Here is a 27,598-nt window from a genome sequence, read left to right as displayed (position 1 = left end):
AGTATGTCCTGCATTCCCATGAGACATGAACATTTGGGAGGACCAACATGGTAGCTTTCAGTGACACGGTCATTGCATGGCCTTCAACCACCAGGCTAACTGGCAGGCTCTTAAACTGCAATATTTACGATACTGCAACTTCCACTTTCGGTTATCTGAAGAGTCTCTCATGTCCAGAGCGATGCTGCAGTTTCGAATGGGTTATATAAGGGACACTACATAATATTTAAACCATTTTTCTAGTCTGCCAAGCGCACGTCTCTGCATTGCACATTTGCTCTACTAAAGGCAGCACCGGTCATTGTTCAAATAAACACAGAGTGCTAGCTACACACGATGGTGCTTGCTTCTTGTGCATGGTTTCCTCACCAGAGCCACGTCTACAATTTCCAAGCCATATTACAAACTGAGCTTGTCACGTTTGCAAAAATGGCAATGCCGCCGTAAGTAGGGCAAAGTGGCTCGCTGGAAGGCTAGCTTCGCAATTACGAAACGAGTGATGTGCTGTTGTCAAAGAATTGGGTCTTCATCGCACAATTACTGCGAACTACCCAAAAGAAGTTCAGGACAATATTTTTTGTTTCAGTATCCCTTCAAGTGTGAAAACAAACCAAATTCATCCACACAATTCCACCATGTTGAATGAAACAGCGTAGTTTTTTTTTTTTTTTCAAGAATTGTGAAATCATTCCAATGGGTTTGCTGTTCAACGCAGCATCGAAAGCTATGTTGGGCCCGGGTACTGCTCATGCGTGGTTCTCGAGTATTTCCATATAAGAGTTCCGAAATCTAGTGAGCGGGAGTCGCAAAAATTCAAATCGTGTTACGACAAAACCGCGTCCTACCCTAATACCTTCATTATAGTATCTCCTATTTGCTGTAAGCATATATTCATTACATGCCAATATTGGCGGGACACATTGTAGCTTCATTTCATTTCATAAAATAATTACGGAGGTCTGACCTGGGTTTCAAAACTGCAATACATTTTCTATCCAGGCACACACAGGGGGAAAAATAGTATTTTCTGTAGTCTGCCAGTTTTCCACCTTCGAAGGTGGCTCGTGCTACCACTACGGCCAGAAGTTAGAACAATGCACAGCATATCTATCCAGTTCAGGCACGGTGTGCATCAAGAGCAAAAGCGCTCCAGAAAATATTTAAAACTAGGTAGTTCCAAGTGCCTTAAAACATTCCGGATTGGATCTGCACATCAAGATTCAATAATACGTGTAAAACATTCTAGCAAAACGAGTTGGTAGAAATCTGGGTGTTTGCTCTTCGTATCACAGCTATGTTCAACTTGACAGCAACTGAACAATTTTTTTTCTTTGGTGTTTTCACGTTTCACACGCAGCAACATTTGAAGTAGCTGTATGAATATTTTCCAGGTGTACCATTCATGAAAGACGATGTTCTGATATCTGGCGTTCCTGTAGACCAGCAGTTCCCGAAGCTGGGTTCAACGATCGGCTTTTGGGTTCTGTGAGCAGCCTGAACGGAACCATCGCCAACCCCCCTCCCCCCCCCCGGGTGGATAGTTACATTAGTTCGAATTGAACAATTAAAACCAGCACTTAGGCAAAAGAAAGATTCGGGAGAAAGATTTGTCACAACGATCGTCACAAGGCCGTGGGATAAGCGCATCATTTAGAAAGTAGCAAGTGTGTGTGGGGGAGGGGAGGGAGGGGAGAGTCCCGCCGCGGCACTCTGGTAAGGCAGGCAAGGTTCCCCAAGGCCACAAGGCTTTGGAACCCCTACAGTATAGAGATTTCTCGCATGAAGTACACAATCTTTAAACTCGACAAACCTTGTGGAACAATTATTAATCTCAGAAAAGATGCGCTGTCATCGCAATATTCGCCTGAAAAATGCCAAGGAGCCAGATGTACCCTTCGAACTCCTACATTGCCAAGCATCTCCTTCACCAAGAATGGAACCCACAACCTTGTGCCGAGTAACTGGACACCACCACAGACACCAAGATAATGGCAATCAGTCAAACCAATTTATTGAAAATGTCGCCACCATCCTAAAAGCACAAACCAGCATTAATTTCTGTAATAAAACTCTGTAGCATCCGCCGAACGCTGATGTCTAACCGCTAAAATCTAAAACTTTCAATCGATGTGCTGTGTCACGTATAAAAAAACAAAAAACAATGTCAATGTGGTGTCGCGTCACGTTAGAAACTGAACAAAACAATGTATTGATGAAGGAAAAAAAAATTTCTTAGGAAACTGCCGGTATCATGTGGCGAGGATGACCGCATGTTGCCCACCTCCGGAGACGACCAGCGCCTTTTTGCCTGCGAGCTTCCCTGCGATGACCTTCGGCTCAAACAAATCATCGTCGCCGCCGTGGCCCAGTTGGCCATTTGTGCCAAAGCCCCAGGAGTGCAGGCGTCCTGCAAATTTTTACACCATCAAGAAAGAGAGAGAGTTGTGTTACAATTCTGAAGCCTCAGTGTAACTGTACACTCCATTTCACATATATGGGATGATTATATTTAAGTTTTCTGGAATTCTTAAAATTCGCTTTTGCAAATACAGTAAAACCATGGTGACACGATCACGGCTGGTGCAAATTTCAGTGCAATATAAATTTCTAACATTCCCTGTCTGAAATACATTGCTTACAATACGAAAAATATCGGCTGTTCCGAACGCGTTGCCGCACTGCTGCAGATAATACGAACACATGGGGAACAGCAGCGGCGATCAAGCCAGCTTAGTGGCCGGCGCAGACAAGCCGGCACAGCGGGATCTGGGCGGGATCCATAGTCGCCAAGCAACCGGCTACATCAAGCGGCTGCGCAATCTCATTAGTCCGCCGTTGAGTGGACTGGGCCATATCCCAGCCCGATGTTCTGACCAGCGAGGAAAAAAGGACCACTGCAGCAACGACGATCGCCGCCGCAACCACGACAGCCAAAACGCTCCTTCAACTCTACGTGCTGAGGCTTTCAGTGGCGTGTGAAAACATTCACGAGGTCACATGCATGCACTTTTACATCTTCTAGAAGGCAATCATTGATTTGGGCAAGAAGAAAACGCACACGGATAGTAGAACCTCGTTCGTAAACGTCTTTCAAAGGCCCGCAAAAAAAAAAAAAAAAAAAAAAAAAGTGAGAGCCAGGAAGACGTAACTGTGAGGAAGGCCACCAATCGACACAGCTTTTTTTCTTTAATTCTTGGAAAACTTAAAAATTATCATCCCTTATATCAGGTTTCACATACAGTATATAACAGGCAACTTTATATAAGGCCAGAGAAACCAAAGCTAGCACTACGCTATGTACGAAAGCTTATGTGCCATGTAGTAAAGCCTGTTTTCATCGCCTAGTGCATTAGACATCCCCGTAACAGAAAGTTACGCAAAATAAAGCCCTTAGTCTATTAATGAGTCTGCCAAATACTGTTAGACTCATGTAAAAGCCACTTTTTTTACAATTTCAATGAGGTGCAGCCGTCACATGGCACCGAACCTTTTGGTCAAAGTGGTGCCGAGCCAGCCGTTGACTTGTGCATACCCTGGCTCTTGCCATCTAGTAGCAGGCTGCCGAAGTAAGCAGAGCGTAAGAATTTGCTGATGCTTGCGCATGGCATCGGGCAACGAACGCAACTGCTTCTCCATTCGAATTCTTTTTTCTCCCCAGATTTTGGGCTGCCAAGTTGGGGGCGTGGCCCTCATGCGAGTTTATACAGTAGATAGGGAATAAAAAAATCACGCAGGAAACTAGTTTATATTTGGGGGTTTTAACGTGCCAAAATGACGAACTGGTGAGGAGGCATGCTTTAGAGGAGGGGCACCTGAAATAATTTTGACCACCCGGGGGTTTTTGTTTTTTTAATCGTGCCCCTAATGCACAGTACACGAGCGTTCTTGCATCCCGCCCCCATCAAATTGTGGCCTCCACAACCAGGACCCACGACCTCCAGCTCAGCAGTGCAACACCCCAACCACTTAATCACAATGCACATTATTCTGAAGACACCACCACGGTAGGAATATGAAGGTGAATAAGGCTTATCACTGCCATATGGCAAATTTTATATGACTAGAGGTTAAAATAGAGATCTCCCGAGAAACTTCTGAGGAGTAACATTTTGCCACCAAAGGGACAGAGGGGTTGCACTTTTTTGTGTGGCGGCAGGGGGATAGATGCAATCATTCCACTAGCTTGAACAACAGTACATTCAACAATTTTGCATTCTGGATGCATTAAGGGCTCAAAACTGCTCACAACGTGTAACTGCAATTCAAATCGCCATCGTCCAAAAGGGGTGCTTCCTATGCATGTGTGGCAGCAGTAACGAATCGTGGCACCAGTTCTTGCTCTTTTCGCTCGCTTCTATTTTTCATTTTTTTTTGCATGGCAAAACAGGATGCCGAGGCTACTTGAATGTCTAATCTCTCCTCTTTCAGAAAAAAAAAATTAAATTATGGGGTTTTACGTGCCAAAACCACAATTTGATTGTGGTTTTTGTGCTTCACACAAGCACAATTCGTGCTTAACAGCCCAACACCATAGCCACTAAGCAAGCACGGTGGGTAACCCACTTTCAGACACCTCTTTTATCGGAAAGAAAGTGCCTGTTAGATTTGCATAAATACAGTACATCGCCAAATGATAGAATTTGTAGCACTGCTGCGCTCAAATTTCATGTCAGGGAGCACTGCAATTGTCAACGAATTTCTTTTTTTCATTGGTCCTGACGGCACAGAAGCCATTTCATATTACGCAACAACCGGACGAGCTCATGTAGAAGCAGATCAAGCCTAGCACACCTAGCAACAAACACTAGAACAGCGAACACTAGTAGCAGTTCACCAGGCCTAGCTCAAGAAACAACTGACAACGCAAAGATGTGAATGCCGAGCACCAACTTCAAAGCTCAGTGGCTTGGCTTGCGGTTTGGCCATGGTAGATACTCAATAGATACTGGACTGGCTAAATCGAAAACACTGCAACCATCACATGCAGCTAACAAAACATAGCCTTTGAGATCGGCTATTGTAACTTAGAGGCAACCATTGCTGCTGTGTGGATTTTGACACTACCTATTCAGCCATAGCCTTTCAGTGCTGGCAACCTAGCAAAATATAAACACCGATGTCAGCGTGTCATCATGCTCGATGTCACACCTGATTAGGCAGCTGGAGACCGAAAAATTGAACAGTGTGCTGTAGGGCATCCGAACCATAGGTCATGATTATACATTACTTCAATTGGACAGGTGACGGTGCGGTGAAGGTGCCCATATTTTCAGCATCCAAATGAATGGTCGGCGACTGTATACCCATAGCAGATGCACAGTTGTACCCTGGCACACTGTGATACTAACGCCAGGTTTCGCTTCGGTAGTTCAAGCATAAAACATTAGAGAAAAAAAAAACATTAAAACATCACGAAAAAACAAAACTAACATAGACCAACCTTCTCCATCAATGGCAAATGAGACTGCCTCTCCACACGAGACCTCCACGCAGCCAGAGAGGCCAGGCACTGGGGCAGGGGTCCCCTGGTCTTCATTACCGGCAGGCACGGAGGCCCCGAGTCCAAGCCGGCCGTAGTCCTTGCGGCCGAGGGTGAAGACCGAACCTTCCTCACTCAGGAGGAGCGTGTGGTGCTGGCCTCCACTGACAAGTTGCCACCTGGGACAACAGAAGCACGCCACATCAGGTTCGTTCGATTCACCTGCCCCACAGTAAACTGGTTCGCAGCAATGCACGAGAGAGAGGTGAAGAAACTGTGCAGCTTAACTTCAGCAGTGCAGGCACTATGTTTTGTCCGCCCAAAGTCAGTTTTGTCCACCCACATCAGGTTGAGAGGTCCCAAACCACGGGTACGGTCAGCCTTAGGGGTGTGAACACACCCCGCGTTGTGCATGAATGATTGAATTCTGGGGATTCGTGTACCAAAACCACGATTTGATTAGGAGGCCCGCCGTAGTGGGGGACTCCGGATTATTTCTGACCACTAGGGAATCTTTAATGTGCCCGCAATGCTAGGAATACGGCCGTTTTTGCATTTCGCCCCTTGAAGTGCAGCCACTGCGGCCGGGCTTTGATCCCACGAGCCCATGCTTGACAGCACAGCACTGTAGCCCCTATCCCAGCGCGACAGGTTATTCCTTGCTAATAAGCTTGTTCATTGTAACAAGGCTTCACAGAAACAAATAACCTACCTATGCCCTTGACAGGAGGTCAATGGTTGAGGCACAGAAATAATTTGGCCACTCTCGTTCGACCTGTGGGCCTGCGCACCCAACTGGTGGTAGTTGTTTAGACCGAACCCGTACAGCTTGCCAGTTTCACGCAGCCGTGCATATGTAGCATATGCTCCGGCCCATATCCTGTCGAAGGCTCGTGTCTTGCAACCTGGACATTATGCAACAATGGATACCAGTGTAAACAAACACAAATGATATAAGGGGAGAAAAAAAACAAGGGTTAGGAGCTCCACTGGTGGCTAATTTATTTGATTATTTGCTTTACTTTCAATATGCACAAATAAATGACCAGTGCAAACAAAATGGAAAAGAAAAGAAAATTTGGTGCCACTGGAGATAAAAAATTGCATACGACCTCGCATACACCATTAAAAGATTTCATTTAACAAAGATTGAGTGATCTAACATTGCACAACACAATACACATGTACTTGAATAATTTGTTTCTGTTGCGAGTTTACAGTTAATCTCCACGGCACTTTTTTGTTTTTAATATTAGCATTAATGGCTTCGTGTGATAACAGTATTGACTGTTTCATTTTGCTTTACAATCATTCTGACTTGCATAATGACTGTTAAAGCTTACAATACTTTGAACATTTCTTTCTTTCATTTCTCCTGCTGCAATTGCACACAAATATGCGCCTAAACTAGCTTCGGCTATTGGCCCAACATTTTGCTGTGCATTGGATACATACAAAGAAATGAATGAAATTAAATATGAGGGCAACTAAATACAATTCAGTTCTGAATTGAGTGTAATTCTGGGAATTTACGTGCCAGAACTACGATTTGACTATGAGGCACACCACAGTGGGGGACTGGATTAATTTTCGCCAAGGGATCTTTAACATGCCACCAATGCATGGGGCAGGGGCATCTTTACATTTTCATCATCAGCCTGGCTACGCCCACTGCAGGGCAAAGGCCTCTCCCATATTTCAACTACCCCGGTCATGTGCTAAATGTGGCCATGTTGCCCCTGCAAACTTCTAAATCTCCTCCGCCCACCTAACTTTCTGCCGCCCCCTGCTACGCTTCCCTTCCCTTGGAATCCAATCCGTAACCCTTAATGACCATCGGTTATCTTCCCTCCTCATTACATGTCCTGCCCATGCCCATTTCTTTTTCTTGATTTCAACTAACATGTCATTAACTCGCGTTTGTTCCCTCACCCAATCTACTCGTTTCTTATCCCTTAACGTTACACCCATCATTCTTCTTTCCATAGCTCGTTGCGTCGTCCTCAAGTAGAACCCTTTTCGTAAGCCTCCAGGTTTCTGCCCCGTATGCGAGTACTGGTAAGACACAGCTATTATACACTTTTCTCTTGAGGGATAGTGGCAACCTGCTGTTCATGATCTGAGAATGCCTGCCGAACGCACCCCAGCCCATTCTTATCTTTCTGATTATTTCAGTCTCATGATCCGGATCCGCGGTCACTACCTGCCCTAAGTAGATGTATTCCCTTACCACTTCCAGTGCCTCGCTACCTATTGTAAGTTGCTGATCTCTTCCGAGACTGTTAAACATTACTTTAGTTTTCTGCAGATTATGTTTTAGACCCACTCTTCTGCTTTGCCTCTCCAAGTCAGTGAGCATGCATTGCAAGTGGTCCCCTGAGTTACTAAGCAAGGCAATATCATCAGCGAATCGCAAATTACTTAGATATTCTCCATTAACTCTTATCCCCAATTCTTCCCAATCCAGATCTCTGAATACCTCCTGTAAACATGCTGTGAATAGCATTGGAGAGATCTTACTTCCCTGCCTGACGGTTTTCTTGGGATTTTGTTGCTTTCTTTATGAAGGACTACGGTGGCTGTGGAGCCACTATAGATGTCTTTCAGTATTTTTACATGCGGCTCGTCTACACCTCGATTCCGTAATGCCTCCATGACTGCTGAGGTTTCGACTGAATCAAACGCTTTCTTTTAATCAATGAAAGCTATATATAAGGGTTGGTTATATTCTGCACATTTCTCTATCACCTGAATGATAGTGTGAATATGGTCTTTTGTTGACTAGCCTTTACGGAATCCTGCCTGGTCCTTTGGTTGGCAGAAGTCTAAGGTGTTCCTGATTCTATTTGCAATTACCTTAGTAAACACTTTGTAGGCAACGGACAATAAGCTGATCGGTCTATAATTTTTCAAGTCTCACTGGTACTGTATAAATCTCTATAGAACTCCTCAGCCACTTGAACTATCTCATCCATATTAGTAATGATATTTTACATTTTGCCCCCATCTAAATGCGGCCACTGCAGCCAGGATTTGATCTCATGACCTCGTACTTAGCAGCTGAACACACAATTCAGTTCCAGTGTAGTTAATGAAAACATTAGAAATTTAAGTCTAACAGTAAAACGCAATGATTCGTAATACAGTCGAACCTGTTCATAACCAACTTGCCAGTTCTGCGAGAAGCGGTGGTATCAGTAGTTCGTTATACATGGACTCTGCCTTGAAAATGTTCAAAAAGTGACCGCACTGAAGGTGGAACCGGCAGTTGCTATTTGGTAGCACTTTGGTACTAAAAAGAGATTTTAAGTCATTTTTGTTCATGGTGCATTCCCATGCCTAGCTGCAAATTCCCGTTAGAAGCTTCCATCTAAAAAATGAAATGTGGCATCATAGCTTTCAAAGCAGCACCCAGTTCCGAGCACCTGTCATTTAAAAAATGCAAGTGCAGCCACCAGTGTTTGGTCGAGAGCTTGCAATATATTTTATTACCTGCAAGAGAACGACCGTATTCTGAATAAGAGATCGAAGCATTCTAGTTCACCAGAACGTAAGCTTTGGAAACTACTGCGGCGTGCCATCATTCCGCGAAGGTCCATAAAAGTTATCCATGCCGGTTTGGGCAAAGAAACCGCAGTGTTCAAACAGTAGCATCTCACCACAAACCGTTACCAGCAACGCGTAAACAAAGCGTCACTGAACCGTGATCTGGCAACAGTGTAGTAACTGCTTATGCTTTGCAAAACATTGAATGGCGGCGGCAAGCCAACTCTGGCTGCATGAATATCAGCAGCAACGACAGGAACACACGAATAGCCGTTGTTCTTATCCTGGAAGAACAAATTGATGGTTGCTCCAAATTGATGAAATAAGCGTAATGCACATGGCGCCGCACCGACAATTGCGCAAAAACGACAGTGCTGCCATCCTGGCACACAATATTGCACCAGTGCACGCGCCATGCCGCTTATGCTGTATGCCTCCTCCTCCTCCCTGGAGGCCTGCCTAAACACGGGCAACTTCCACGGCTTCCGAAATCTGCACGCGACTGTCGCTCACTCATCTCGAAGGCTGTGCCATTGTGACGGTTTGTCCAGTGCGGGGCGCAAGCTGCCGTGGGCTCTCTTTTTATTGTGACTGGGCTCGAAGCATTTGTTGTAACAATATGGCGATATAAAGAATGTTCTGGAAGCAGTTTCAATAGGCATGGTCAGCAAATCGTAAATAAATTGAAATGTGGTCGTTATAGCCAATAGATGGTTATACAGTGAAACCTCGTTAAGCCGTAGTTGGCCGACACTCATAAAAAGTACGAACTAAACGGCTGTACTGTTTAACCAAATTAGCATGAGATCGCCCACATACCTGTCGAAAACGGAACTCAGAGAGAGTGCGATGAAAGGAGAAAAAACATGCAGTATTTATTCACTTTGCGCGACAAGTGTTATTTTCGTTTAATGCCGCGGCGACCTAGCATGACGACAGCGGCCTCAAACTTGCTGAAGCTGCGTGCAAGCTTTTCAGCCAGCCGCCTCTTCTCGGCAAACACTCGCATGGCAGACTGCTTGTTGGCGTTACATATTCTCCGTGCTAGCGCGCGGTAGCGCTACAGAAGTCCCGGGGCCCATTTTTCATTGCCGGGTGACGGAGTTCGGAATACTTTTCGTTTGGAATATTTACATTATTGCGCCCTGTTCTCGTCGCAATGATCGCATTCATGAGGCTGACGTAACGCGCAGCTTCTTCCACTCTGTCGGGCCTGAATCGCCCGTGCTGTCACTACCCGTGTGGTCCTCATCACTGTCATTAGGCGGCACTTTGGCAACAGAGACAATGATGATGAAAAGTCGAACCTTGTAGCCGACATTTTTTTGGCAGCAGCAGCAGCACTGCTGAGTAACAAATATTAATTAAAATGATGGGGCTTTACGTGCCAAAACCACTTTCTGATTATGAGGCACGCCATAGTGGAAGACTCCGGAAATTGACCACCTGGGGTTCTTTAAAGTGCACCTAAATCTAAGTACACGCGTGTTTGCGCATTTCGCCGCCATCGAAATGCAGCCACCGTAGCCGGGATTCGATCCTGCGACCTCATGCTAAGCAGCCTAACACCATAGCCACTGAGCAACCATGGCAGGTGCTGAGTAACTTCTTCACATTCGAAATGCCACACACCGTAGTCAATGGCAGATCCCTGTCGTGTGCCAGCACCGACTTCTTCGTGCCACATTCAATAGCAGTAACGAAGTCCAATTTTTCTTCTAAGCTGAGCACCTGGTGTTCTTTACCCAAGCTTCGGCACGACGCAAGTCCCTGCTTGCATGACATGGAAATGATGTTGACGATGTGGCTTCACGCGCAAACGCACTGGGCACTTGGAGGCCACTGTTGCGATCTCTGAGGCTTGTTCTGACGGGTCGCCCAATGGGGACAATGCACCACCGTGATTACGCGATGAAAAGTGGAGACACTGTTAACCAATACATAAGCAATAAGCTGGTGCAGTTTATGCGGATACAAAACGCATTATGTTAAATGGTGGCCGAGTTGGGGATCTTACTTTAGTACTCTTAAAATGAAACTACTGTTTAAGTGGGTACGGTTGAATAAGGCTTTACTGTAGTACTTTTTGGCTTGAAGTGCAGCACGCATCACCTTTTATTGCAGTCTTTGCGCGTAGAACCAGAGCACTGTTGAGTTTTTGCACAAAAAAAGTTTATGGTGTTTTCCCCATAAATATTAGGTTATGCAAACAACCAAACCTGTTGAAACCGGTTTGAAGCTTTTTTTTTTAGTTTGGAGTTGAAATATAACAGCCATTCTTTTTCTTGAATAGGAATGAAAAAGAAAGAAAGATATTTGGCAAAGTAATGGACAAAGTAAGTTCAGCACGGGTGTCTACTTACCGCTGGGTTTCGGTATGGAGACTTTGGTGGGCGTGAGCAGCTCTAGTGAAGGTGTGCATGCTCTGCGCGAGGAGGTTCGCACGGGCACTCGTCCCAGTTGTCCCTGCTCTCCGCATCCCATAGTCAGAACATCACCCTTAACCGTCAGCATCACCACATGATCGCTGCCGGAGGCAATCTGCGGTCACGCAAGCAACGAATGCTTCAGATCGAGCACACGAATAAATAACGTGCTGCCTCATTCCAGTTCTACCAGTGTCACGCAAGCCTTTTCAAAAGCCTTTGAGCAAAGAATTTGGCGACTCAGCAGCAAAGTGCATGCTGATACATTGGTAGCTAGAAAAGCTGACCATCCTTTACCAATATTTCAAAGGCCTTCAAACAGTAGGCACCCTTGTCGTTACCTTATTTACGCAAGAAAATAGAATTGATTTTTGTTAAAGGGGCCCTGAAACCCTTAACTAATCACAGAATGGCATCACTATTGCATTAAGTCACCTCAAGAATCTCCTGCTGCAAAAACTTGCGAATCCTTCAAACACAAGTGAAGTCAGACGTACTTATTGGACCAATCAGTGGCTCTCAGTCTCGTTTCATTTCCACTAGCGACTAGCACGCTGGAAGCTACACAGAGGAAACGGCAGGGGGGTGCCAGGGACCAATGCCCCACTGCAGTCCCCCACCCAAAATAAGTTGAATGCGAGACTGTTTGTGGCAACACCCCATGACAGTCGCAGTATTTATGCTGCGCTTTTTGTTTCAGACCACGCGCAGCAGATGCAGCAACACGCAACTGTCTTTAGACCGGCGGTACAAAAATCAAATGGTTATTCTGTCAGATAGCAGACATATACATATATATGCTTCATTTATTTAACTCAAATGAGCAATAAGCATACTACTGAGCACATTCTCACTATCAAGAAATCAGCCAATAGCTGTTGTGGGTCCAGCTGCTTGTGACGGTGCTGCATGATGAGATTGCAGAAGCGAGAGCAAGGCATATTTCGTTGCTTTTGACACAGGACCTTAAAAAACCCCGCTGCGTATAGTACAATAATATTTAATTCACATGTTAACAGTAGCCTCATTAACAGATGGGCAACATTTTCCTACTATGTTCAAAAAGTGTTTCAGGACTCCTCTAATTCGACTGACGAGACCAACAAAATCGTTCGAATTATTCGGCGTGTTGAATTAAACAAGATGCAGAAAAAATGCCAAAACAGCACCGATTTATTCAGCATTTCTTTAAAGCTTCTAAACAAATAAATCTAACATGCTCCGCATTTTTTTTAGCAAGAAAAAATGGGTAAGGGTCAAATACTTGTCGCAGAATGGCAGCCGGTTTTTTTAGTCAGCTTCGCCGCACGATTACAAAATTATCTTCGCCGCAATACACAGGTGTCATGCGGTAAAGCATACGTTGCCACAGAAGGCAGCGTCTGTCATTGGAGTGACTATGGCATAGGGGTCAGGCGCATGCGTGCTGACCGGTCAAGTTCGAATTACCCAGCAAAGACCGATTTCAAGATCGAAATAAAGATCTTGAAATAAAGTTCAGGCCGGCCAGTACCTTCGGTCGGGATTGAATTAAATGAAAAATCAAATTAAACAGTCAAATTAGTGGAAGTCTACTGTAATTGACTTGTAAAAATCCTAATTTCTTTCCCCAACAAGTGCCAACTGCACACAATGCAGCCAGCAGGCTCGATGGTGCCTATGCGCTCAAACAAATCCAAAAAGTTATCCAAGATCTAGGCTTGCCTTCATTCCTTATGTACACTGTGTATCCCATAACATAATGAAAATTGCGCCGAAGGCAGGAGTAAGGGTGGTGTGCAATGCCCCTAACAAACTGAGCAGGTTGTGCAAAATAGTAAACAAGGAGGATACTGTCGCGTACAAAAGCTGTTGTAAGAATCATGTTTGTGGCTTTATTGACTGTACAACGCAGGCCGTCTATAAAATCCTGCTTGATTGTGAACGTTGCTATATCGGGCAAACAGGGAGGTGCATTAATGATCGCCTGCACGAGCGTGCCGCTTAACTAAAAGGAAACCCGTACAGTCATCTGGCTGCCCACTGTAATACGTGTGGTTGCACCCCGATCTTTAAGTAGTGCGAAATAATCGGCAGATATAGTGAAAAGCGTGCGCGGGAAATCTGAGGTATTTTGCATATTCAAAAGTGTCGACGCGTGCGTCAGTTCTGCATCCCTCATGCTCTCAACAAAAGAGTTCAATTATCTTCTTGGCTGACGCTTATCCTTCTTATTCTGTTCTTTATGTCACATTCAATGTCTTTACATGCTGCTTCTGCAAATAACGAATTTGGTTGCTCGTCAGCGCTCTGTCCTGTGCTCTTTACTCGCTCTTCCTGTGTTGCACTGTTACCGTTTTTATTTTAAATCCCAAAAAAATTTAGACCAAATATGCAAATGTAACAAGAGCTGGAATAGCAGTGCATTCAGCATGACAGTTATATAGCCCACAGCAATGGATATGTTTTCAGGTAACTAGAGCAACATACAGGGCTGGGCATTTTCGTGAACACAGAATTGATGTTCACAGTGGTAGCACCTTGAGGAGTTTGCTGCCAGATCATTGAATCATTTTATTGACGTATGGGTTTGCCACGAAGTGGTTCTCCGATGTTTTTGCAACAATTGTGAGCAAAACGGTAGCCCTCACCTCAACTAACTACTCTGACAGTTCCTCTAGTGATGCTTGAACATCTACAGAACAGTTGAGCAAGTAATAAAGTCAACTTCCATTAGTTCGGTCTTGATGGGACTAACGAAATTGGCCAAATTATCGAGCGAATAAAAAATTGTGCAGATCAAACAGACACGTTGGAATCTGAAGTGAAGCTGTTAACCCTTTCGCTGTCACAGACGTACCGGTACGTCTTCGCGCTTCCCCCCCACAGTGTCACTGACGTACCGGTACGTTCTCTATCGTGTGTTCAAAATTTTTCGCCTGAGCACAAAGCTGGCGCTCCTGGACTGGCCCTGCCATCTGTTGCTCTTTCTACAAGTTCGTATTGTCGCCCCGACCTGTGTTTATACATGGATGGAAGAGTACGGTGTGACTACCACTCACCCCTCTCTCTTTGCTGAATGGCGCGGTGGCTCCGCGTTCGCTGGATCATGCGTCGCACACGTGTGGTTATGGGTTCAAGGGTTGTTCTGCCATCTGCGCTGGTTTGAAGGTTTTTATTTTTGTTCTGTTGGCGTGTCTGCTATGGCGCGTCAAGTTCAGGGGCATGCGCCGTTGCCTCTCCGAAAAGAGTGACTCGATTGCTGCTTTCGCTCTCTCGCCGCACCCTCGCTTCCGACTTGCAGCAGCAAACGTAAAGCCCTTCAAACTTTGTTTCAGCCTTTTTCCATCTCCCTCTGTCTTCTCGATCACACAACGTCCCATTTCTCTCCGTTGTGCGGGCGACTGAAAGCGCATCCTCCCTGCGCGGGGTTACTTTCGGATGGCTGGGCGCACGGCACCTTCGTCTGCTCATTTGGAGGAACGGGCGCCAAAGAGCTGCGCTCTAAAGAAATGGTTCGTTATACCCATTGCGATAAAATTTCAGCTTCATTAAAGTTTTCAATACATGGGCATCTATTTGACTCTGAAGGCGAATCACGACTGCTTTGTTTTATCCATTATTTTGTTATATCCCGTTTCATTATAACAAGGTTTTACTGTAGTACGGAAACCATAATTGTCAAACCATCTGCAGCTGCAATCTCAAAAAAACCTAGCTGGCATTGGGGCGATATGTACCTTCTGCTTCTTGGTTGTAGGCATGTACCATTGTACCACCCACTTCTCGAATTAACCGACAAATCTAATCAGGTGGAGTCGAATTAACAGAAGTGTACAGTAATATTTTAAAATGAGCTTGTGTAATGAAAGTGGCATGCCATTGTCAACAACTTGCACAAGAACTTCTATTGACAACTTATATTGCCAATGGCGCTTGCTCAGCCAGTAGTCAATGCTGTGAACATGGTTTTGCTATTAAATCAAATTAAATCGTATATTAACAAAAGTCCACGGTACAACAGTGAGCTTTTGTTGTGAAAATGGCACACCAATGTTGCCAACCGGCAAGAAATATCATCCTGCAGCCATCTTGCAATGACTATGGCAACAACAATGGCTCTGATGCCAATGACATGAATATGATTTTGGTACTGCATTTAAATCGGTATACTGTCAGGTTCAGGCAATTTCCCAAGCCTCTTTTTGTGTAAAATGGGTTGCACTCCAGAAGTGGGTAAATATGGCCCACGAGAAATAAACCTTGCCTGCACAATGTTGGAGACAACAAGCTTTGGCTCCTGTTCGGCCTTGCCCTCAGTGACAAGGCCCATCTGTCCTCGGGAATCTCTGAAGTTACCCCACAGGAATACTTTTCCAGAGACGGTGAGTGCGGCCGAGTGGGAGTCGCCCGCTGTCAGTTGCGCAACTGGCTCTGGGAGCTCCACAGTTCCTGGTGTCGTCTCGGTGCCATCCAGGCTTGATGTCTGGCGTCCTAGGGCGCCCTCATCGTTGCACCCAAATGACCACACCTGTGCCAAATTGGGAAGAAGCCAGTGGTCGCATTATTTAAGGATTCTTTTCTTGTTAGCTATTTCTTGCACTTCCTCACCGACTCAGACGTTGCTCAGATGGCGTGCTTCGAGCATGCCACCTCAGCATTGACGTGCAAGCCAGCAAGAAAATGTGATAACAATTCTTACATAATATGGCCTCAATGTACTGAAAGCTGCCACTGTTCTTCGATTACCATGCATAGTCATCTGCTTATTAAACCTTACAGCTCAATGCATGGAATTTAGTAAGGGGAGGCTCGTGGATTCGTACAAGCAACAGGAGCAAAAAAGTAAATGAATACAAAAATCGGGAAGGAAAGGAAACTACGATGCGATGCAAGCTAAGAAAACGGTCTCGAGCAATGTCAGAAGACAGTGAAAAGAAGGCTTCAATGCAAGGGTGCTCTTTATTAGCATTTTTACTTGAGCGTCATTTGCAAATGTTCAGATGAGTACTTCTCATGTGCCTTTTTGTACATTTCTCATCTGCTTTCACTAAGGAACTGCACAAATGCTTTGCATGCGTGCAGAAAAAGCAATGCACGTGTTTATTTGCAATTTTTTTCACTTGTGTGTGTATACATTTTTGTTTTTGATAGCTGTCTAATCGAGGTGCCGAGTTACCAAGTTTCTAACAGCAGCACAGTCTACACATGCTGCCTTGCCAGGTCCGAACTGTCACGGACCTCCACCTCTAGCGCATCCACACGTGGAAGCTAGCTGTTGAATGATTACCGTGTGCCTCGGTAGATTGCAATACGCAAGGAAAAGTCGGCCAGATACGGAAGGGGAGCAGAGGTAGAGACCAAAGAAATGAACTAAACGCCCAACATCCACATTTGACGAATTCTCCCAAGCAGATGCATTGCACAGTGGTGGAGTTGGCACTGCTGTCTATCTTACTCTGTAGTCATCATCATCATCATCAGCCTGGTTACGCCCACTGCAGGGCAAAGGCCTCTCCTACACTTCTCCAACTACCCCGGTCATGTACTAATTGTGGCCATGTCGTCCCTGCAAGCTTCTTAATCTCATCCGCCCACCTAACTTTCTGCCGCCCCCTGCTACGCTTCCCTTCCCTGGAATCCAGTCCGTAACCCTTAATGACCATCGGTTATCTTCCCTCCTCATTACATGTCCTGCCCATGCCCATTTCTTTTTCTTGATTTCAACAAAGATGTCATTAACTCGCGTTTGTTCCCTCACCCAATCTGCTGTTTTCTTATCCTTTAACGTTACACCCATCATTCTTTCCATAGCTCGTTGCGTCGTCCTCAATTTAAATAGAACCCTTTTCGTAAGCCTCCAGGTTTCTGCTCCATATGTGAGTACTGGTAAGACACAGCTGTTATACACTTCTCTTGAGGGGTATTGGCAACCTGCTGTTCATGATCTGAGAATGCCTGCCAAACGCACCCCAGCCCATTCTTATTCTTCTGATTATTTCCGTCTCATGATCCGGATCTGCGGTCACTACCTGCCCTAAGTAGATGTATTCCCTGTAGTCTGTAGTCAGCAGACACTAAAGGCAAACATTGACTCAATCTATATTGTTGGTTATAATGTTTGGGCCACCTCGCTACATGTGCATTACATCAAAATACGATTTAGCTGAAGAGAAAATTGTAACTAATGGTATACACGAAGGAACACTACCAAAGATTATCACATTCAAAAGGCTTCTCTTGCACAAGAGCTCATTCAGATTTCACAGCACCCTGGAGCCCACTCCCTCTTGACAGGAAATGACGCTAATGAGACGGACCACAACAGCACTGACCAATCACGGACATATCTGGTGCAACAGAAGTTCGGATAGCGCAGGCCCTGGTTTCATTAAGGTACATTATGAAATGTGTCACACTCCACACTGTGTGCTAATTTGGGCTACATGGCAGAGTGTTTTTGGATATGGGTGGAGAAGACAATATACATAAGTGCTAACTAGTAAACATAATGGCTATTCATATGAAAGACTACATATATGCAGTCATCATGAAGCGCACAAGAGCATGACACGTTTACACATTACAGTCAAGACAGAGTTAAACCTCAATAAAATGGAGCTGGTAAAAGCTACACTATCTCATTATACAGAAATTTCATTATACAGTCGAAACCTATGGTAACGAAATCCCAAGGCAACAAAATATTTTCGAATGCCCAGCATCAATGATGTCAATGCGTTTCATATCTCACAATAACTAAATTTTGTTAGACAGCAAACCCGCATTAACGAAATCTGAAATGACAGTACTCATTATCTACTCAACATAACACTAACAAAGTCGAAAAGCTTCACAAATGCATTGGCTGTGCCCTTAAATTGCATAAACTACTGGCACAGCATGCTAGCAGGGCCGCCACCATTTTTGTTTACAAAAGAAAAACAGCAGTGCAGCGGCTGCATCTGGCAACAGCAATGATGGTGGTTCATCCTATGCGACTGGTGCGTACTGTGCACTGTCCCGACTGGAAATGTGATACAATTTTTTTTAAATGCAAACAAAACAAAGCCGAGGTGACCTAGCAGCGGGCCCATTTATATTCTATGTGCCATCTAGGCATGGGCTAATGTGGATTTATAACTGAACCAAATCTCCATCCACACGTGAAGACGCCAACGAGACCTTGTTGGGCTTCGTGTACAGCACACATGATCGTGTGTGCAGCTGGTGCTAGGGTGCATCAGCTGCGTGTGTGGAGATCGAACCATCTGCTTTGCCAGCCTGCCAAAATGCCGCCTCCATCCTGTAGCGTCAAAATTTTTTCCACTTTTCGGCACTACGAGATAAAGCTGCACTTATTGCCAAGGTTGAAAAAGGCACGAAGAAGATGAGTATCACTGACTGGAATTGTGAAAAAGAAGGCCTTCATTCTCGGCGCGCTCGGACATGGTGGAAGTGCAACTAACGAAATGGTGATGGCTGCAGCATTCCCAGATGTTGACAAGGCGGCTTTTGCTTGGTTGTGTGAACAGTGTGCCGACAAAGTGCCACCATCCGACAGAGTGCTTCAACCAAAGGCGCTGGACGTTGCGTGCACACTCCGGCATGGTAACTAAGACAAGCGCTTGCTGTTTGAGCCGTTTCAAGCTCGCCACGACCTAGCAGCCAAAGTCAGTTCCAGGGAGGCAGCAGCCGTCAACCCAGTGACATTGTGGCATCTGACCAACAGAAGTGCTGGACCAGTACAAGCCCTCTGGCATCTACAATGCGGACGAGACTGGGTTATTCTACGAGATTCTTCTATCAAGTTCATCTGTGCGGATGAAGACGCTGTACACAAGGAGATAACTGATGAGGCCATCATAAGTAACATGCGTGGAAGCTGACAATGCAGAGGACCATCAAGGACCAAAGCATCAAGACAAACTTGCAAGATGTGTGAGACACCTTCGACACAATTTGTTCAGTTTTTTAGCAAGCACAATGACGACATGGCAATGAACTACTTTTTGCAGTGTGAAGGTGCAGCTGTCAAGTTGTTGCAAGGTGAAGCTTGGCAAAGTAAGCTTACCGACTTTTGGCAATATATTTGTTTTCCAAGCCCCTTTCATGTCTTTTCTGCATTATTCACACACGAAGGAAATTCCAGCGAAAGTGAAATTTTTTGCGTTCCCCGGCAATTTTGTTATTGGGGGTTTCGACTGTATAGAAATTCAACCTCTTATGCAAACAGGTAAAGTCAGACGGATTTTACATGGAAAGGGCAGTAAAATGTTTCAAATTATTAGGCAATAAAAAAAATTTCAATGAGAACAAGAAGTTTTGTTGAAACAGAGTTGGCAACTAAAGATGGTTTCATGCCTTGTCAACAGTACCTTCACATCAGTGGTACAAGGTGAAGCCTGCAAAGCTTTTGCATCTACTTCATCGCCGCGTCTCAGTGTCGCCTGCAGTGGGATGACACTATCATGAAAGAGCAGGGAGAGAGAAAATGTTTTGTCTGCCTCTCACTTTAATGCGTCTCCGAAATTAGAGATTATGCGACCTCTAGCATTAAACCTACGGGAAGACAGCACACATGAAGCCTTGGCCATCTTAACCTTGCGTGTTACGTACATATTACGTATAAGTATGGGTGCGCAGGTCGCGTCTGCGCTCCTATGGGTTGACATCCATGTGCCACCACGGCCTCACTAGGAGAGATGACGCGTGTGCTCGCAAGTGTTGCTAAAGAAAAAAGAAAGTTTCTGTATCTTGAAAATGATGTGCGAATGCGTCGTGCCCTTGTGCACATGGCGATGACATGTAGCCTCTTGATACGAATAAACACTATGGTTGCTAGTCTGCACTCGTATAAGTCGCCCACTCCTGTCACCTCCAAAAGCGCCGTTTCCTCGCCCAAAAGATGCCATACCTCCACTCCTGCAGCATCATGTGGACAAGCCTCACCTTGCCGTCAGCTGTGAGGCACAGGGTGTGCATGCCGCCGGCCACGACGTCCACCACATCTTTCAAGTCGGCGACGAGAGCGGGCCGTGCCAACTCCATGACATCAGGCCCCAAGCCAAGCTGGCCGACATCCCCTTGGCCAACGGTGTAGACGCTTCCGGGGCTACTGCGGCGTTCCACGGACAATTCCCCTGCAAAGGATTTACGCAATTATCTCACAAGGTTCCTGCGGTCCAGCCACATTTTACGCTCCTAATCTTCTTCCACATAAGCTCCACTAACCAAATGAAACATTTGTGCTAACATGTTCTGCACTTGGTGAAAGTTGTGCAGATTAAGCCATATCCTTCACTATGCTCTTCCTCCATTCCGCCAAGTTGAGCACAGTGTCCCCCCTTTGGCTGATTAACACCCTAGGCTTCTCAAGAATGATCATGAAAGCTCAGCGACCACTTCTGACAAGGGGTGACGCTGCTGTCTACTTTCTTGAGCCAAGGTGGAAAAAATATTAAATTATGAGGTTTTACGTGCCGAAACCACTTTCTGATTATAAGGCGCGCCGTAGTGGAGGACTCCGGAAATATCAACCACCTGGGGTTCTCTAACGTGCACGTCAATTTAAGTACATGGGTGTTTTCGTGGGGCCAAGGTGGAGTGCCGAGTGAAGGAACATTCTAGAATATGAGAAGGGGAGCTAGCCTTATTTCTACATGTGAGCAAATACTGATCTGTGCAATGCCTTCAGATAATGACGATGATGGCAGGACTGTCGTCCCGAGGCCAATTTTAGCATAAAATGAAAATATCTTGCGTTTACCAGCCATTAAACTTTTTAAGTGTCACGCATAAGCAGCCCCTGGCAGTTTCTGTAATATTGAAAGTGTGGGTCAGTATTCCTTCAAAAGCAGGCCATATGTATTATGCTTTGATGGGACATGAAATAAAGCAATGTAAGCCCATGTCAGCAAAAAGTCACAGGCCGTCATAGCAGGCAGATTCACTTTTATAGAAAAGGTGCCCGCACGCACAAATGCATTGGCACACCGGGTGCAGACCACACAGCTGAAATTGAGAAAATACATGCTTATTGTAACACAAAGAATTGATGTTCAGTGCTGCAAAGAGCCACAGGTGCATCGCTGATACAAGTGCGTATTTTTTACATTATATGCATCCATCACCTTGCATGGATTGCTTCTGCCATATATGTGGTTGTTAGGATGACTTGACTCACATGAAGGAACCATAGTGCATAGGAGAAGGTATAGCTGGCTTACTCTTGACAGAAAACTCGTGCTCCCGTGCCGTCATTAACCCCTTTGGGCACCAATTCTTTCCATGGAAAACTTAACTCGTTCAGGGTTACGCAAATATACGGTGCCGCAAACAAGTCCAAAATGGCCGATGCCATATATTTATGGCGCCGTCTGTATATTTAAAGAGCGTGCCAATTTCGTAACTTTTTATTTTCTGTCATGTGCTTCCACTGTGGGAACACAGGGATTTTTTTTTTTTTTTTTGCACGCCTCCCTCTCTCGGTTTTCGTTGCGTGGTTTTAGAGCTAGTTTGCTCCGGCACGTCTATAGACTACCGCTCGCGCGTGGTTTCGGCTTCTTGAGCTTGCAAAACTGATGGCTGTCTTGTTACTAATCGCTCAAAGGGCAACCGGTTGTTTCTCGCTCGCTTAGTGCTCACAGGGGTGCACATAGGAAGGATGCCGCTGTGCATGTCTTTCTGTGTCATTTCTTTCTTTTTTTTTTTTTTTGAGACTCAGGAAAACTAACTGCCTTTGGTTGGCGATAAGATCAAGATTAGCATAAGTTTGTCACACGTTTTGCTTTCTTGACGGGCACACAACCACGCAGTTTTCTTGAGTGCGCGCACCTACACAGTTCTATTATGCTATGGGCATACATATTAGTGTAAGAGCAGGAACATTTGAGACTTGCGAAATATTTTTGTGCGCACATTTTCAAAGGCTTGAACTATGTGTATAACAATGCATCAAATTTTTAATTGTTATAAGTTTATTTCCTATTTTTATTGTTATTCATTAATGGAGAGTACATATATACCAACACAAAATATTTTTTTCTCACTTTACGGTCGCCCTAGAAAAATTACGGTAAATTTTTTTTCAAAATAGGTCCCTAAGAAGAATTGGAATCTGCAATAAAAAAATTGACCTGGGTGGTCGCATATGGAAAAAAAAGAGACAATGAAAGGGTTAATATCTTCACATTTCTTGCATTGTCATAACCACAAAAAGGCCACAGCTTCTGAATGGATTAGGAATCTTTAATTCTTCAGCTATATTTGTTAAGCTTACAGTGTGCAGGGTGTCTACCAAGCTATCACTTCCAAATTCCCCGAATTTTCCAGGGCCTCCCTGAGCGCCTCTGCAAAATTCCTTGAGTGACACAGAACTTCGTTTTATATCAAGGCAGGCTCATAACATGTCACCCGATGCTGTCACTCTAGTAAGCTTGCTAAAGAAATTTTAAAAAACGGCTTAATCCAGTTTCAGTAGTAAGGAGCAGCATTCATTTTATTCAAAATGAAGTCAGGAGGGAGGGGTTAGTAAAATGCACAGCAAATAAAATCTCTTTGAAAAAGAAAAGGTAAATCTTAACGCAGATGGAGTCGAACATTCTCAAATAAGAATAAAATGAGATGCACACAGAAACGAATATTTTCTAATATCCCATTCAGCCACAAATTATGATCAATTGTCAATACATATGTGAAGCATAGATGGCGCTTGAGACTTCACTGAAAGCATATCAAGGTGGCAGAATGACAGCATTTTATGCTGAGTCATCAGAATTAGAGTAATTAAATATTTGAGTATTGTAAAGTCAGTCATGCTACACCTTATAAAAAGGATTAAATCCCCTGCTTGAATTCAAGGAAGAAAAAAGTATATTTCAAGGTTGCTACCAACATGCCCCACGTCAAACATCACTTAAAACACAGCAGTGCCTTCACCAAAGCAGTACATACCACTCAGAAGTATAATGAAATTTAGGTTATCAGAATGTTCAACCTACCCTAAGCTTAATGTCTGCTCTATTCCTTGCTACCACTGCACAGAAATGGCAAAAATAGGTCGTTTCCACAAATGTGGATGCTGTGGCTGAAGGGGATATAAGCTGTACTTCTATCAACTGATAACAAGCTGATTGGTATGAGGCCTGAACATTGTCACAAGCGAGATTCTGTCTCGACAGCTGGTGTGTCAACCTCAACTCTCCTGACATACTCTCAGCTCGCATACAACGCCTCAAGGTTGAGTTTCCCTAATTTAAAGAGTTTATTTTGGTTTGGATGAGGGACACCTGCATCTCGGCGTCAGCCAATGCTTTTTTTTGAGCTCAGGCTCCTTGGAAGAAGTGGCGGCACGGTTCCTATACCAGTCATTCCGCAATGCGTAGGTCCTTTCTGTTCTCATCCTTCCACCGTGCGTTCACACCACGGACCATTTGAAGCATCCTCTTGGTCAGTTGTATAGTCAACATGCGATTTTTCGGACTCCCTAGGAGTAGCAAAAACATCCGAAAAATCGGGCAGTTCGAAAAAAAATGAATGCATGTCTTTTACTGCCCTTAATGGCTCAAATCGCTGCAGGCACATCCGAAAAGGCCTGCCTGTACACTTATGCATATAGGTGCTTGTACTGTGAAAGGAGATTGTGGGTGGACGCGAGTATAATTAAGGAATACATACTGTGTCCCGTGACATTCGCCCCTTCCCACACTTATGCTTCACCGCATAATATTGCTATATTGAGGCGAAGCTGACTTTTGGGAACCAGCATTATGCAATGCGTCGTGCTTTCCGAGCTTTGAAGCCAATCAAAATGTCGGAGTCGACGTCATTGTTCACAGCAGCAAATTCTTTCAATGACAAACGCGGCACCGAGCGACAAGAAGCTTAACAGAAACGTCGAAGCAGCTAGGTTTGCCACGTGGTGGCTACGACTGCCGGCAGATCTGCATGCGAGAGCGCCAGAGGATGTTATAAAAACGGCGGCGGTGGTGGCATTGATTAATGCCATCTCGGACCTACGGACAGCAAAAAGTCCGGAAAATCGCACGGCAAAGGGTTCTTGCATCTGAAATTTCAGACGTTTTTATACATTGACTCTATGGGTTAACATGGCGGTGCCACGAAGCCATCCAAATTACCGGGCGTCCGGAAGGATGGTCGCTGACTGCACTGGTAGCTCCTCCAGCCGACGACACGGCATCGAAGACTATTCGTTACGATCACTCTCTGTTGCCTGAGCCAGCATTACCGCGACTTTCATTCCCTTTTAATAAAATTACAGCTAACTTTCCCTGATAGAAGCACAAATTCCCCGAGTTTTCCCTCCGTATTTCCAGACTATTCAAAATCCCCAAGTTGGTAGACACCCTCAGTGTGTGAATTCCATTAGATAACTCACTACAGGAACATCAGACATAAGGCAAATTTTGCATGCCTAGAATAGCTGCAAAGTACTTATACAGCTCCTTGAAAAGGATGCCCAATGTAAAACATTGAAAGACGATAAGAGAAGTGAATCCACTACATGAAAGCATGACGACTCCGAGAGCAAACATTCACCAGTCTACCTTCCAATTTGCCTTACTAAAATGCTATACACATCCAAATTTGTAGTGCAGGTCCAATCAGAAGTGTTTCAAGATGCATTCGAGATGTTTTAAATTATCAATATTTTCATCAATGCTTTTGCTTTTGATGCAGTATTTTGGCAACACAATTGTGTGCATAAAGCAGTGTCATGTCTTGAAAATATACACCCAACAGCAAGAGAGTGGAGTTTCATACATGACACCAACACAACAGGCAAAGTTTGGCCTAGGATGTTTCTTCCCACACAGGGTGGCTTTTGCTGTGCTGAAACACATGGGCGCAAGCCAGCCAGCTTTCGCGGAGCGAAGAAAACTTGTACCTTGTACCTGTTAGTATCACCTGGCATCCCATTACACCATATTTAGTAGGAACCAACTAACCCAGCAACACGTAGCAATGAGAGTAGTTCATTGGCCCCCATAAGAAAGCAGCACACAAACAAGATTTGAACTTTTCACCTTTCACTCTCTTGATGGGAGGAGCTGAGCTTGTGGTACTTTCCTGGTCTTCTTTTTTCCTCTTGGCGGACGCCTTCTTCTGTGGAGCCCGAGACTCCTAATAAACAAAGCAAGCAAACAATACTCAAGTAAAACCAAGGAACAACTCATGCATAAAACTGAGTAGTCATTGCCTGAACACCCCTTGAAGTTTTAATTTGTTGCCAGCATTTGGGTAAGTGAATCTAGGAATGGTCGATCACTTCTGAGGATTTCATGTTCAGCAGATTCCACCTGGCTACTACTACCCTTGCCACAACCAAGGTTTATGCAATTCAGGACCTGGGACATTAGGTTCCTTCTTGCCATTATATCTAAAGTCACAGCTAAGACTGCATTTTAAATTATATGCCACAATCATAACTGCTGCAGTGAATACTGTTTGCCAATTGTAACGTCAAAAAAAAATTTGTAGGCGACATTTTAAGAAATGTCACTAATAAAATTAAGGTTTTTACTATCTCACATTACTTATTAGGGGGCCATATTAAGGGACCTTGACCATATTTAGCGTGTGTCGATACCACCCTGGAGGTACCTTATCCGCTCAATTCTGGGGAGCCCGTAAGTTGGCGAGCTAGACAAGTCACACCTACAATACCGATGAAATAGCTTTTATGACTGCAGTCAAATAATGCACTAACCAAAACAAGGTTCAAAGACAACTGACCATTAACAAGAATGTTCTGTGCATGAGCAAGAAATATTGTCCAACCCAAACATGCTTAAAGTGGTTAATTTTGTCGTACACGGTCGACACATGCCTCTCAGAGCTAATGCAAGGAAGAGCCCGCTCTGTGGCAGCGTTGGGTTTTGAACCGTTCCTTCTCTCCCTCTGCGGCAGATGATTATCGTTGTAGGGCAAGGTAAGTGTCAAAGGATGCAAACTTTTTTAAAAGTGCACGCAAAACGGCAAGTCCAGCTTGCGTTCTTTTGTACTCATTTCGTGTTATTTCGCAAACCCGACGGCCTGCGTGCACTAACTTTGCGTACGCAAAATCTTCATAGTAAATAACGTTCATACTAAATAACACCACGCTGTTGAAGCGTGGCAAAGGTGTGTGATATCACCGCGTTCCGGGCAAGACTTGCAAATTCCATTTTCGAACGACGCGCGCAAATTTTTCGACGATTCGAAAAGCAAGAACGTACCACAGCACTAACTCGACAGCCCGTGAAGTACATTTCCACAACGAATAAGCCGCTTGTTTTTGTCTCTGTACTCACAGCACCGAAAACGCTTATGCGGCCTAGCATCGATGCCGGCGTGACCACGAGAAAGCACACCACGCGCCTTTTCTTTTAGACTGCGTGGTAACAAAAAATCACTTACCGTGGGCTTTCGGCGAGGCATTTCAAAGCTTGGAAATTGAAGACGTTACCCCTTACGCTTCACGCCGCTTTACTTCTCAATATGTGTCGCCACTCAAGCACAGAACAGACACAACTTTAAGCATAGACTTCAAGCAGCTTGAACAGGCGGCGGGTTGCTCCCTGTGCTGGCAGGTCACGTGGCAAGCAGCGCTTTCGATGACGATGCAACCATTTAAGGAATGAAAAGTTGCTTCCGATATTCTTGTTCAACTTCCGATCACAAGACCCGCATTTTAACTCTAGAAGGCGCCAGGCTATAAGTTGTGGATTTGAACACCTAAAATTTGATGTCTATGAGGTGTTTCCGGCTCCCAAAATCGCTTTCACTGCATTCAACCAACAAAAGAATGGCCTTTAAGATCCGCAATCAAACTCCAGAGGACATATGAAGCATGGGTTTGGAACCTGGTGCTCAATTCACGGCTCATATTTAAAATGCTAGACTTAAAGGCTATGCTTTTGCTGGCTGAAGGTACCGGAAGCGATTATGGGAGCTGAATACACGTCACAGACTTCGGGTTTTGTACACCACCGGGACGTCATAGACGCTTACCGAGAGCGCAGGTGCACGTCACCTTCACACACTTTCAGGACGGAGCATCTTGCTCTTGTTAGTATTACGTTAATAATTTGTATTCTTGACCACTTCTCCCCGACACTTCTCCACAGCGCAATATATATCGCCTGCAGTAAACACATTCTCGTCG

The 27,598-nt window shown here is 44.8% G+C and overlaps 1 protein-coding gene across 1 annotated transcript; it reads right to left on the bottom strand.

The window, feature by feature from the left end:
- Window positions 1-1,986: 1,986 nt before the first annotated feature.
- Window positions 1,987-27,046, bottom strand: LOC142557177 (regulator of chromosome condensation-like). Its single transcript, XM_075668844.1, has 8 exons — window positions 26,851-27,046; window positions 25,479-25,575; window positions 20,383-20,573; window positions 15,698-15,961; window positions 11,389-11,566; window positions 6,192-6,384; window positions 5,441-5,658; window positions 1,987-2,407 (listed from the first exon to the last, which is right to left on the bottom strand). The coding sequence occupies exons 1-8, from the start codon at window positions 26,869-26,871 to the stop codon at window positions 2,250-2,252; spliced, it is 1,320 nt and encodes a 439-aa protein (XP_075524959.1). The 5' UTR covers window positions 26,872-27,046; the 3' UTR covers window positions 1,987-2,249.
- Between the last annotated feature and the right edge of the window lie 552 nt (window positions 27,047-27,598).

Source organism: Dermacentor variabilis, chromosome 9, assembly GCF_050947875.1.
Source record: "Dermacentor variabilis isolate Ectoservices chromosome 9, ASM5094787v1, whole genome shotgun sequence".
Lineage (NCBI taxonomy): Eukaryota > Metazoa > Arthropoda > Arachnida > Ixodida > Ixodidae > Dermacentor > Dermacentor variabilis.
This window is presented reverse-complemented; position numbering and strand designations above follow the sequence as displayed.

Coding starts and splice junctions, on each gene's coding strand:
- LOC142557177 (XM_075668844.1), bottom strand. CDS start 26,871: ATGCCTCGCCGAAAGCCCACG. Junction 11,567..15,697: donor TTGTCTCCAACATTGTGCAG/GCAAGGTTTATT, acceptor GCGTGACCGCAG/ATTGCCTCCGGCAGCGATCA. Junction 2,408..5,440: donor ATTTGCCATTGATGGAGAAG/GTTGGTCTATGT, acceptor AAAAATTTGCAG/GACGCCTGCACTCCTGGGGC.